This window comes from Arvicola amphibius, chromosome 3 (assembly GCF_903992535.2).
Source record: "Arvicola amphibius chromosome 3, mArvAmp1.2, whole genome shotgun sequence".
Lineage (NCBI taxonomy): Eukaryota > Metazoa > Chordata > Mammalia > Rodentia > Cricetidae > Arvicola > Arvicola amphibius.
Window position 1 is genome coordinate 153,594,518 of NC_052049.1, and position 14,271 is coordinate 153,608,788.

The following is a 14,271-nucleotide window of genomic DNA, read 5'->3' on the forward strand; positions in this document are numbered from 1 at the left end:
TGATGTGGGTCACGCTTAAATACATCTCAGCACTGCCGGCGATGCCCGAAGCAGCGTGAATTCCAAGAGATCCACCAGCGGTTTTGTTTCTATCCGAGGTAAATACGCTATGCAAAATACGGAACCACCAAAGGATGCCAGGGAGGGGGAAGAGAAGGGGAACCCCTCACCTTTACCGGGCGCGTGGTTCGTTTATCCCCGCCAGCAGAAGGCGCGCAGCCCCGGTCTCCCTCATCCCCCTCCTTATAGCCCCCCACTGGCAACCGAGGTGGGCTGCGTGGATGCAATCTGTCCAGCTGCCCCTGCCCTCCCCCGCCCCCCGGCTTGGTTTTTCCCAGCCGTGGAGGTTGGGCTAGGGGCTGGGGTGCGAGGAGAGTCGGCGCCCGCAGCCGGAGTCGGGTAGGCGCGGGGATTCGGAGTTGGCTTTGGAGGCGCCAGGCGCGGAGGTGAGCGGCAGGGACCCAGCGACCAGGACAGGACCTGGAGGCGGGACCGGGGTTCCTTTCCACACTGGGGCGTGAAGGGAGCGGGGATCTGGCTGCTAACCCGCCCAAGGTCCCACAGCCGCTTTGTTGGAGATTCCCTTCCTCTTTCTGGAGATGCCTGAACCCCTTCGAGATCGGGGGTGGGGCGGGGGCTGGAGGGCCACGAACTGGGAGTCGGGAGTGGGCGACAGCTGTATGGCTACGCACCTCTTTCTCCACTAATTCAAGAAGGCACAAAAAGATGGAAAGAGTCGCGTAACCCGAAACTTCGCTCTCATCCCGACCTGGGCGGGGAGGCGCGGCGGGGGCGGGGACCCCGGAAGGCAGGTGGTCGGCGGGGGCGGTGGGAGCCGGGAACTGGGGAAGGGAGAAGTTTGCTTGCAGGACGCAGAGGGCTCTGTGAGAAGTTCTAGGCGAGAGAAGAGTGCGATCCCCTGGCAGGAGCCAGGCGGGAGGTGGCTCTGGTACAGATGTGGGCCCGGAAGAGGCAGGCTTAGCGCTCGGTAGTGGGGACCGCGTCCCTCTGTGGAAAAGGACGCACGCGGAGGCTAGGGCTGAGTAGGAAGGGTGGGGAGAACTTGGCTTGTACTCGGGGCGCGGCGGCTATCGCCGCTCCTCACTTCTCTCCCGTTTGTCCCAGGTCGCTCATCGGATCCTGCCCTGCGAAAGGCGCCAACAAAAGAGTCGAGGAGGTGCCATTCCAGCGGCGGCGGGAGGAGGAGCGCTGAGGCCCGTGTCGCTACCGGTCGTGCGTACTCGCTGGAGGGAAGGGCGGGGAACCGCTCCGGGAGGGGGACGCCCAGTGGCGCGGGGTAAGCCAAGTTCCGGCTTTGGTGCCCCCCCAATTGACTCCCACGCGTGGAAAGTTTGCAGCCGACGCTTGCGGCCGGCTTGCGCCCGCCGGGCCCAGCCGGTCGAGCCTTCGGAGCGGGCGCCGTCCCAGCTCCGGGGAGTTGCGAGCCGCGATGCCTGGGGCGGGCTCCCGGGGCCCCACCGCCGGAGACAGGCGGCTGCGCCTGGCACGACTGGCACTGGTGCTGCTGGGTTGGGTCTCCGCATCGGCGCCCAGCTCTTCGGTACCCTCGTCTTCCACCTCCCCGGAGGCCTTCCTGGCCTCGGGGTCTGTGCAGCCTCCGCCAGCCGAGCGATGCCCGGCGGCGTGCGAGTGCTCCGAGGCGGCGCGCACGGTCAAGTGCGTTAACCGCAACCTGATGGAGGTGCCCGCGGACCTGCCTTCCTACGTTCGCAACCTCTTCATCACCGGCAACCAGATGACCGTGCTCCCGGCTGGCGCTTTCGCCCGGCGGCCACCGCTCGCCGACCTGGCGACGCTCAACCTCAGCGGCAACCACCTGAAGGAGGTGTGTGCAGGTGCCTTCGAGCATCTGCCCGGCTTGCGCCACCTCGACCTCAGCCACAACCCTCTCACCAACCTCAGCGCCTTCGCCTTTGCGGGCAGCAACGCCAGCGTCTCAGCCCCTAGCTCCCTGGAGGAGCTGTTCCTGAACCACATTGTGCCCCCTGAGGATCAGCGGCAGAACGGAAGCTTCGAGGGCATGGTGGCCTTTGAGGGCATGGTGGCAGCTGCCCTACGCGCAGGCCTTGCGCTCCAAGGGCTGCAGCGCCTTGAGTTGGCCAGTAATCACTTCCTTTACCTGCCTCGGGATTTACTGGTCCAACTGCCAAGTCTCAGCCACCTGGACCTTCGGAACAACTCCTTGGTGAGCCTGACATATGCATCCTTCCGCAACCTGACACACCTCGAAAGCCTCCACTTGGAGGACAATGCCCTCAAGGTCCTTCACAACTCCACTTTGGCTGAGTGGCAAGGCCTGCCTCGTGTCAAGGTGTACCTGGACAACAATCCCTGGGTTTGCGACTGCTACATTGCTGACATGGTGACCTGGCTTAAAGAGACAGATATGGTGCCCGATAAAGCCAAACTCACCTGTGCATTCCCAGAAAAAATGAGGAACCGTGGCCTCTTGGAGCTCAATAGCTCTGACCTGGACTGTGATGCTCTCCTTCCCCCATCCCTGCAGACTTCCTATGTCTTCCTAGGTATTGTTTTAGCTCTGATAGGCGCTATTTTCCTCCTCGTTTTGTATTTGAACCGTAAAGGCATAAAAAAGTGGATGCATAACATCAGAGATGCCTGCAGGGATCACATGGAAGGGTATCATTACAGATACGAAATCAATGCGGACCCCAGGTTGACAAATCTCAGTTCCAACTCAGATGTCTGAGAAACAGGACTGGTCTGCATGCGGTGTAGACTTCAGAAACAGGACTGGTCTGCATGAGCTGTAGTCTTCAGTTGGTTTTTGTTTGTTTGTTGTTTGTTTTTCCCTTTACTAGGCTTGCTCCACCTCCACCCTCCATCATCCACACCACTGACTTTGACTGAAAGCAGTGAAGGGATTTCGCTTCCTTGTTATGTAAAATATTGGTGTGTTCTGTTAATGTAAGAACATAAACAGTCGTGCATACAATGTTTATTTACCCCTTTCCTTTCTGTAATCCTCCATGCCTGCGGAAGGAGTTTTTTTTTTTTTTTCTTTTTCCAAAAGTTCCAGCATGGACATGGACTCTTTCTTAATTCAGTTCAAGGTATAGCACAGAGAGCATTGAACGGAGGCTGCCTCAGATTTTTTGAGAAAAATACTTTATTCATAAATATGAGTTTCATCCTCGCCTACGTAAATTATGGAGAAAATAATTGCATCCCCGATCTGCCTGCAGACCTTAGCAAGCTCTTTTATAGAACCTAGTGCACAGGAGCACCTGCATCCAAGAGCATGCTTGCATTTTACTATTCTGCATATTAAAGAAAATTGCAACTTCAGATAACCTCTTTGACAAACTAAATTACTTTTTGATTGCAGTTTATAGGAAACTGTCCTAAGGGTTTTTCTTCTTTCTTTCTTTCTTTCTTTTTCTTTCTTTTTTTTTATAAACTGCATTGAGATCCAACAGACTGGATTGTTTAAAAAACAAAACAAAACATCAATAAAAAGTCTTAAAAGAAACATGGTGTGTTCAAGTTTGGTATTTTGAAATGAGGATTAAAGGCAATGATATTGAGTCGTTTGGTTCAAATCATGAGTTATTAGTTAGCAGACCTGAGATCAAACTAGAGCCATGTCTTATATAAACAGACAAGATAGTTCTGAAATGCCGGATTCTTTTAGGGCTTAAATAGAATTAAAATATTTATAGGGCCAGACTATTAGAGGTCCCTAAGTTAATGGTGTTCAGCACTCTGAAGTTGGTAACAGTGATGAGTTCTTCATAAGAAGCATCTCACAGCTGCTGCTTGGTCTAGACAAATGAAGTTGTTAAGACAGAAATATTAGCAAAACTGAATGAAGTTGCTCCATGGAATTTTAGAGCCAAGGATGAGTCATGTGGTGGCAATAAATGTGTGAAAATAAAGTATCTTAAAATAATCTGGAATAAAATATCTTTAAAACACAATATTTTCAGAGGTCATAAATTGGAATTCAGAGTCTTGAGAATATTTTCTAAATGTTCAAAATGGATCAAAGAATGTATTTTTTAATTACCAGGATTACATTTAAACTTAAACACCCAGGGATAAATATTTGTATTTAGGAATAAGTGTCATAAGTAATTATTGGGTTTTACGTTCAGTATTTAGGAATATGAGGGATTTTTCTTTTAAAAAGGCTAAGCTCTGAGCGCTATGTAAGTGTATTTACCTCCATAAGGAATAAATCATATTTAGGTATAAATTGAAGCAATTCTTCATTGATACTCTTGCCATCCTGTTCTCTTCTCGCTCATCTCTAATCCCTGCCCCCTGTCATCATTGGCAGTGATGACAGTAAATTTCATTTCTCTGTCTCCAAACCATTATATAAAGAAACTTAAATCTAGCCATTATTCCCTAACTTTAAATAGGAGGACACTTGCATCAACAAACTTCAGAACCTGCTTTCCTTCTAAGTGATTCATGTCTATAGTATCTTACATTTGAGATAAAACTTATACTTTGCTATTTTTATTAATAAATAGATCATACCTTAAATTATGATGCTCTTTTGCAGATTACTTCTTGCAGTTGGGTTCAGTTTTCAAAACTATGTGAATCTATTTGATCTTTAGAACTGGTTATATGGTCTAGTCAGAAATGGGGCTTTAAGATCTTCAGTTCTGTGTGACTTATTTTGTGAAATAGTATTTACTATGTATGGGTAATATTTCTGATCCTATAATTACCTGAGTAAAGGCTACTTAGTGTTTCATTGAACGTGTTAAGTGTGTATGTGATGTTCATTAACTGGCTGACTGCCATTACTTTCAAAGAATAATGAAAATGTTAGTGTGCCAAAAACAGTAAAAAAATATACCCAATAAATAATAGAAATGAGCTGTTGATGACAGGTTGGTGAATGTGTAGATATTATGTGATTTTGATGGAGCTTGTTTTACAGGGATTATTTCTTTGCCCCCTGATAATCGAACAGTTAAAAACTGTGCATTATTGAAGATTCAGGAACTCTGTAGATTCATCGGTTTTTATTCTTGTGCTTTTTTTTTTTCTATCAACTCCCAAAGCAGTGATGAATCCATCAAATGAAGATGATTTGCCTGTTCGGAGGTGGCTGTTTTGAGGCTGTCATTCTTCCTTCCACCCCCACCGTCCTCTCCTGCATGAACTTGCAGATGTACCTAGAGCCTTATTTTGTATGGTTATAATACATGCCGTCCAGAAGCGCGCCAGCATTCTAAGTTCCTTGGAAGACAAGTGCAGTCTAAACGCAACCAGCGAATGGGAGTGATAGGCAATGTGAACGATGCAAGTTGTGACTTTATTTAAAATAATTGCACTGGTTGTATCAGCACCCGCTCTTTACCATTATACGCCGCTCTTAGAAACCTACAGAAATTCTGTTTGGTTACTATACCTTATTTCAGAAGGTAAGTATTCAGCAGACGTCCTTTATCCTTAGCAAACTGCATTTGAAGAAAGGTAGAAAAATACACCTTTTAATCTCCTAATTTGAAAAGCTATTCAGATATCTAATGCATGCCTAATTAGTGGAGCAAAGACATTAGGACAGTGCAAATGTGTGATCCACATACGTGCTCTCTGGTGGCGTTCACTCTTCAGCCTTAGTTCTTGTCAGTCAGCTGCCCTGAGTGCAAGTCATTGGTCATCTATAAGGTTTCTCTTACAAAACAAGGAGGCTTTGAAACACATTTGATGGGTTGATTTTGTTTCTTTGTTTTAAGAAAAACTCCCTAAAAGATGAACAGGAAGGCTGAGTTGCAACACATGGATGACCCAATTAGTAAGTTCTCATGAAACATCATGATTGACAGTGAATGCAAATTAATGCTCATTGCAGTATTTGATTAAAAATCAGTGACGCCTTCCTGTAACATCTTTTAGAAGTGGCTGTGGTATAAGGCAACCAAGCAGTCGATGGCTTTTTCCCCCAGTTAGAGTTTCGTTCTCCCTTTGGCCTGGGGCTCCACTAATGCGAAGCTTGCTTTGTTGAAGATATTAGAAGCTTTGCTGCACAAGTTTGCTGTAATTCATCCTTTCTATCATTCCCACTTTCCATATTGATCTTTCTTCAAAGACTTCGAGACTTCGATAACAGAGACCATGAGGATCTGCAAGGCTAAGAGCTAGGCATGCTTTTTCTTCCTGCTCTGAAATCCCCTACCTGTCCAGCCTTTGGAGCTGCATCAGGAAGACAGACTTTCATTAGACAGGTAGGGGAGAAAGGGAAGAAATTCTATTTGTGGGTAACATACAAAAACGCATTAATAGTTTCTTCTTAGAAGGTTTCAGCAGCACGGCAGAGGTGTGGTAGAAATTGGTAGTTTAAGAAGCCCTGTGCTGCCCTGTGCGACTGTTTCCTTCCAGATGGGGACAACATCTCCTTGAAAGTTTCATACAATTAGCTTTCCATTCTCCTTGGAGACTGGATTCAAAAAGGCAGACTTTTCAATTGTGTGTTTTAGCTGAGAACATTTTAGCAGCCCGGTTATTGCCATGGGTTAAAAAAACAAAAACCCTAGACTTAAAATTGTTTAAGATAGGTTTATATATTTACAGATACATGAATTCTTAGTGTTTCATACTTGGAAGGGCATGTGTTCTATTCTACAAATGAAAAATGATGACTCTGACTTATCCATAGCATAATGCCAGCCACTCCAGGTGCCAGGATCCTAAGCTACCCATCTCCCACTCTGACTGACAGGTGGCAGTATTACTAATTGCCCACCCTTGGAAATTCCTGTGTCTGACTTTTAAAAACAGTTTCCTTAGTGCATTTGTACTGTGTTTTGAGTGAGCATTTCAATCTTCCGATTTTCCTTCAAAATCAGTAACAGGTACCATGCTTCAGGTCCCTTAACATACGCCAGTGGGTATGAATTAATAGTTTTCTGATTGTTGTTCCTGTGAAACTTGTCTGTATCTATAGCATGATAGAAAATAGTTTCATAATTCTATTATTTATAAGTTGTACAGAAGAATGGATTTTATCACAGTATTTTCATATATGCCTATTCACTCCCATGATAAGAAATATTTTGGAAACTTCATGGTGATACTTGGATTGAAGGGACAGAAATTCTGGAATGCTGGGTGATGTGTTTAATTCTGTTTTGAAGAGGAATTAGTTTAGCTGGTGAGAAATGAAACAAATTATGCCGAGCTCATGGCCGTGAGGTTGGTGGCCGGGCGAAAGGGTCAGTTTTGCATGGTATGGTCTGCTCTGCTGGTGCCTGTGCCAGGTGTGTGTCGCCATCCTTCCCGGGTCTGGGCACAAACAGGGCAGCTCCAGCAACACGGAGCACTCTCACTTCAATAAAGGCCGTGTGTTGACAGCTTGTGACCAGTCCTGCTGCTGCACGGGGTTGCTGTCTGTGCATGCAGCCCCAAGGACAAGAACCCCAGCCGTCTCCCATTGCGGTACACATGCCACCGACTGCAGAAGATTTGACATTTATGTGGATTGTGATCATGTAGGAGACTAGGCTTGCTTAATTACCCTAAATAAAAATGTGCCTTAAGTTATGACTGCTACATTACAAACTCACACGTAAATTTTCATTAAATATGCTCTCTCTGCTTAGCCAACATTTTATGATAATAAGGCCTATTTATGATTCTGTTTAGTTTGATTAATGTCAGAAAACACTTGTTATCAAGGAAGCAAAAACTTAAAATACAACCAAAAATAAGACTTTTTAGTGGAAAGTACCTATTTAATAATATGTTTTAATTTAAGGATATAGTCGAGATATAAGTTTTTTTATTGAGAACTTGTAGGCTTTTCCCACATAGTACTCCAAAGACAGCTGTGATGTATGAGATTTAAGGGCCACTGTTTGTACACAGGGGAAGTGGACTAGCTGTAACTTTAGACTGGTCAGTTTACAACCATGTCCTTCATGGACAGTCTCCAGTGGTAGAATGTGATGGCAGTGAGCTTCAACGAAGACAGCTTTCCAATCAGACACCTGTGATCGTTCATATAGATCACAAATGTGGCTATACATATTAAAATACATATTTAAGCTAATTTCTACTTTTCAAAATATTTAAATATAAATATAATTTATAATTATTTAAATTCCAGGGGTCAGGGATACACAGTGTTTGATACTCTCATCAAGGGGAGTGGAGTCTTAATGTTGAGATAAACTGCTTTCTCTTCCTGTCACTTGTATCTTGTTTATGTAATTTGCATGTGATTTACTTGCAATCATTGCCACTATCCCTAAAATTGCTTTGGTAGCTGGTTTTAGAATACTGTGTTTCATATAGAGGGCTTGTCTTGTGACTTAGGTAATCCTGTAGTGAGCATTGTGCCTTCTTATGTTTCTGCTTTTGCCGTATTCTCCCTTAGTGCAGAGGCTTGAACGAGAATGATTATCTTTACCTAAACTTGAAAGTAATATTGAGGCCTATTTAAAGGTACAGAGTTCCCCTTTTGTCCTAAGGGTTTTATATCAAATTTTACAGAGCAATAAAACATTTGTGGACAGGATTTTGAATAAGAAGAAAACCAGCTAGTTGCAGTTTTAAACCTGTGAATGCCGATTTTCTTCATGAAAGCAATACATTTAGAAGTTCAGTTGGCTTAGAATAAGACAGAGAAGTGGAAGGCAGGCAGGAAGGAGGCAGGTATGAAGGAACATGTGCAAAGTTAATTGACCTTTTCCACGCTAGGAAGTAGTTTTCCAGGCAAGCTGTGTCCTTGCCTGCACTCTGCTTTTATTTCAGATGTTACGGGTGTATCTGATCATTTAAATTCCGTGCAAGCTGTGAACTGTGTATTGATCTTCTCATTTATTTGCCTTAAAATCTCAATGAGGCTCCACGAATCATTTATCCAGGTGAGTCAATAAATATTTATTGAATGCTTCCTGCGTATCAGGTACCGTTGTTGGGATAGAGTTTTAAACATGAGTTTCTGACATACAGTTGTTTCACACCTACTAGTGAGGCTCAGTGATGATAATAACTCACTTTTACTGACTGTTTCCTGTAAGGCAGACTTTGAGCATAGCCCTCTGAAGAGCAGGCTGGGTTTGAGAGAGGATGGTGATTTACTGCCTTACATCTAGGTTAGTAAAAGTCAGGTGGATTTAAACTGCAGGATTTTTTTGTGTGTGCGGGGGAAGAGCTTGGGGAGTTGTCTCTAGGACATGTGCTCAAAACTTGAGCTTTTGGAATGGCATAATATAAACAATTTTGCTATAGAGTGAAAGATAGCAGACCCAAAACTCACAGTGTGGTGTGATTTCCAGTAGGGAGAAACTTTCTGGCTGCAGGAGTCTGGAAAGGGTTGTGGGCTAGTTATCTTTTAGGGTTATTTTGAAGAAGAGGAACCTCAGATGATGGGTGGGAGAAAGACTCAACCACAGGGAACAGCAATTAGAGAGGGAGCATGGATGTTTTGAAACCTTGACACTAGCTTCATCCTGTGGAAGAGGACAGCTGAGGCTCACAAAGTGTCACTGCATGGGCATCACAAATGGATGTGAACTGTTAGGATTTACTGCCGACGATGATGGATGGCCGAAGTACACTGTGTTTCATTCAGCCATGTATAACTTGTTTATATAAGCCACATTGCAATTGATGGAGTCTGAAGTACCAGGCCAGTGTAAAGTACTATTGACTGCCGTCTTTAGGAACCATAGTGTGCATGTTGAGAGAAACGTTCATCTTGGACACTGAAAGGCTATGCACTTGGAAAGGATAATGAGTTGATGTGAGATTCCCCTCTGTATGCTGTGGATACCATTGGTTAATAAAGAAATTTCTTTGGGCCTATTGCAGTGCAGAATAGGGCAAGGCGGGAATTCCAAGCAGACAGATATATAGAGAGATTAGGCAAAGTCAATGAGAAGCCATGGAGCTGCTGGAGGATAAAGGCGCCTGTGCGAGGGTACCAGTAAACAGCAAGCTTCATGGTAAAATATAAAATAATAGAAATGGATTAACTTAAGATGTAAAAGCTAGCTAGAAATACACTTAAGTGATGGGCCAAGCAGTGGTTTAACTAATATAGTTTCTGTGTGTTTATTTCGGGTCTGGGCGGCCAGGGAACGGAACGAGCAGCCTCCACCGACAGTGATGTCTGAAGACCTCTTTCAACATTAGTAAGTGCATATGTGTGCGACTGTGAGAATGGTTGCTGTTGGTGATGAACTGACTGGATAGTTGGTACTACCCCAAGAGTCTACCAGAATCTAAGCATTGAACTGACTGCTAGACAGACATCTTCTAGGCCAAGATGACTGCATGGAGTTTAGCACTTTGGGTGACAACTCCTCATCATGGGTGTATTGACTGAGATTAGATGGCAACAGCGTACTAGAGAATGTCATCACATGACAGGGTGACGTTGACATCAATAAAGCTTACAGACTGCCTTTTCCAAATACCCATCTCATCTCATGGGACTCCTAAGTATCCAATAGAGGTGGGAGAGGGCTGACATCTTACAATACTGCAGTTGGGCAAGTCACTTCTTCCTGTAGGTCAGATATGTCAGAAAGCCCAGGTTTGGTTGTATTCTGTATGACATTTCCATGATGACAAGGAGGTCTCCGTAATTGCTGAGTCTGAAGAGTGTTGTTTCATGGTTCACAACCCAAGGGGCAAGCTGCGTGCTGAGGATCACAGGCTGGGTCACCGCAGGACTTTATCTCCAGAATGGCTTAGGATTGTGGAGGATGTGACAAGCAGTTGATGTGTCAATACTGTGTGGCATGGGCAAGAGGAGGACTCTTATGTTACTTCAGAATCCAGCAGATAGTAGTGGCTACCATAAGGGAAGGCCGACCAGCTTTCTGGCGTGAAGGAGCCTAGGGGAGGGACATTAAACAGACTTCTAGATATGGTGCAGTTTAGACACTGCCTTTTGTTTGGGAGGGTCCTGATTCATTGGTAAAATAAGTGAGTAAAACAAGTTAATATTACGTGACCCTCTAAACTAAAAGATGTTGGACTTGTTTTGACATCATGGGTGATGTGAGGTAAATCATTGTTTTGCAATAGCATAAGGGAAGTGTGCAGCACTTAGCTACAACATGATTACTAGAGATTTCATTGAGGTAGTAGGGCCTGGTGTTGTGTGTGTGTGTGTGTGTGTGTGTGCTCATGTGTGATACCCCATTGCTTTCTCTGAACCTCTTTGTCTTTGTTTCTTGAATGAGTGTGACAAATGAATCTTGGAAGATGAAGTTGTCATCAGTGTAATATTTAAATAATTAAGTTAGATATTTAAATAATCACTGGATCTGAGAGTCTTCACTGAGGGTTCTCTATTAGATGCGATTCATTTCTATCAAGACTCACCAATGGCCAAATTGGGCAATTAAAGTTGAAATAGTAGAAATTATTGCTCCTATAATTTAAATGATAGCTTTGAATTCTTGTAGCTCTTGTCTTCTTGTCTTTATACTGAAATGTGCCATTTCACCTGTGGAGTAAGGTCCATGAGGTCTCTTTTTTATTCCTGCTAATTTTAAGTGCCAAGTCAACTAATGACCTGCTGGGCCATCCTTGCCTATTATGGGATATTTGATGTCAATAAGGCACTATGACCACTGAAAATTTAGTGAAGGTCATAATTCTGGTATTAAGGTGTGGCATACCTATGATAAGCAAGGCCACTGAGAGGCCAAGAGGAAGAGAAAGAGACTCCCGTGGACCAGCAGTCATCAAGCAGGGGACAGTACTTGACCACCACCTTTCCCCCTCCATTGCTTGAGTGTTGATTTCCCCACTTAAAAGTGGTTTGGATTTTGAAATTGATCACACACACACACACACACACACACACACACCAAGAAGGTATGAAAAGATCTGAAATGAACAGGGCAGACATTATTCACACTGGTCTAGACTGGCTTGAACAAGGGAGGAGAGTGGATCTGGTTTTGATTGTGGTTGTGTGAGACCAGATGAGAGTTCCCAGGTCTGTATGGCTTGAATTCTCCCTTGCCATACCAAGAGAGCACTAGTCAGTTAGTTTGTATTGGTTTTTCCAGATCCTGGAGGAGCGAGAAGTAGAGAGGGGAGACTTAAAAGCATCTGAGGAGAGACATAAAAACAAAACAAAACAAAAAACGCCAAAAACCCCGTGGGGTCAGATTCTAATACCCATTGTTGTAGGAAGACTAATCTGGCAGCCAGGGTTTGCGCCATGGAGACGCCACAGAGGTTTTTGTTTTAAATTGGCTCTGCACTACACACTGGATATGGATGCATATGGCTTTGCGCTGCATACGTAACTTTATATAATTCACATAGTTGACTAAAAGTACTAAGTAATTTTGTCTTTAATGGAAAAAGAAAGACCATTTCATAGGTGGGAAAACTGGGGCACCCTGAAAGGTAAATAGCCTGCCCAGATTCGCATAGCTAGGTAAATGGTACAGCTACAGCTTGAAGCTGAAGTTAAAGCTCTGTTGCAGTAGGTGTTCTTAGCCACTGTGCTGAATCGTCATTCTGGCCTGTACCACTATAACAACTGCAGTGCTGTGTAAGCTGGGAAAAGGAAATCACAGATTCCTGCCCAGCAACCGCAGCCTAAGGGATTCTCAGAACCGCGTAACTGGTCATTTAGTTGCAATTTTGAGTCTTTGTATTTAAAATATATTTATTTATTTGCGTATGTATGTGTGTGCACACGTGCCGTGGTACACATGTGGAGGTCAGAGGACCACGTGCAGGATTCCGTTCTCTCCTTCTGCCATGCACATGCCAGGCTGTGAGGTTGGCTCACCAGGCTTGATGGCAAGCTCCGGTTCCCATCTAGCTGGCTCCTTTTTTTTTTTTTTAATACAATGTTAAATCACAAACACAGAAATCACTATATTTAATGTTTTTGAAATATTTATTTTGGTGTATGTGTGTGTGTGTAGGTGCACTCAGAGGCTAGACGGTGTTGTGTCCCTGGAGCTGGAGTTTCATACAGTTGTGAACTGTTGTGAGTACTGAGAATTGAACTCAGATCCTCTGGAAAAGCAACAAGACCTCTTAACAAGCCCCGGTTTTTTTGTTTGTTTGCTTGTTTGTTTATTTTAATGCAGAGGAACAATGGCCATATTATATGGACCTGAATAAATTGCATGTTGAAAAGAGGACCAAAGTCTACCATTTAAGGAGTGGAGAGATTTGTAAAATCTTTGCTGTGCAAGCAGAAAGATCTGAGGCCAAATTCCAGCACTTACATAAGAAGCGGGGGCATGGTGGCTTGTGTCTGTAATCCTAGCACCGGGGACGTGCGATTAGACAGACATACATATACATATGCATCCACATGCACATATACGCAGAAGGATGAACAGCTTCATACAACACACAATATCATTTAGAAACCTAAAGTGAAAATAAAAATCTCTGTGATGGCTAAGAAGCCTGTCCTGTGAAAGGGGGCAGCGCCCTCTGACCGCAGGGATCCGGATTGGTGCAGAAGATTTCCTTTGTGAACCTGAATGATCAGTTTTTGCTTGAGGCCATGAGCTGCATCCTTTGGAAGATGGTTGCTGTAAGAGTGATGTAGGTAATTGCAGCAGATATTCCTGGGTTTCTCCTGGGTGCTTGGCCTTCATGATCAGCCGTGAGTCACATCTACCATGGGAGGCAGGGGGTTGCGGGCCTTCCAAGTTAGTAAGCTTTGTCATGTCTTTAGCATCTTTCACTGGGCAGATGTCTGTGAGCATGCTACCTGTCCCTCTGTCTTTACCAAATCCCAGGACTTATGCAAACTTTCCCCAGTGTGGAATAAAATCAGAAAAGCGTTCAAATAACCTGTACCTCCAAGCACGAACGGGCTTCTTTACTACTTTAACTGAGATTATTGACCTTATCAGCAGATACCTACCTGCTCCAGCCAAAGAAAAAAGTGTTTTACATTAACCTAAACTTTAGAATAAAACACAAAATGCATTTTGATACAGTTGGCTTCTGTTTTGAACCGATTGGATTGCTTTGTTTGCGTGGGTTGCCATAGTGTCAGACTGAGGACCTGCGGTAAAAATGTAGCAGTACAAATAGAATGAACAAGGATTGAGTCAGCTGTCTCCTGGTTGGAGGTAAGCAAGTTGCTTAGACTTTGGGGAAAACTGACTCAATTCTATGACTCTGTGGTAGGAAAAAATAGCATTTAACTAAACACAGTCTACAAGGATGGTGTTTAGGGGGTTTGACAAGTTCTTTGTTTTGCTGGAGAAACTCAATATGCAGCTAGCATGTTGCCAGCAGAGCCCACAGGGC

General features: G+C 44.4%; 1 protein-coding gene across 1 annotated transcript; it reads left to right on the forward strand.

The window, feature by feature from the left end:
* The first annotated feature begins 1,450 nt into the window (after positions 1 to 1,450).
* Tpbg (trophoblast glycoprotein) lies at positions 1,451 to 2,765 on the forward strand. Its single transcript, XM_038324433.1, has one exon. It carries the CDS (start codon positions 1,451 to 1,453, stop codon positions 2,729 to 2,731), a length of 1,281 nt encoding a protein of 426 aa, XP_038180361.1. The 3' UTR covers positions 2,732 to 2,765.
* The last annotated feature ends 11,506 nt before the right edge of the window (positions 2,766 to 14,271 follow it).

Bases quoted from the DNA above. Each gene is read 5' to 3' on its own strand.
- Tpbg (XM_038324433.1), top strand. From the start codon at position 1,451: ATGCCTGGGGCGGGCTCCCGGGGCCCCACCGCCGGAGACAGGCGGCTG.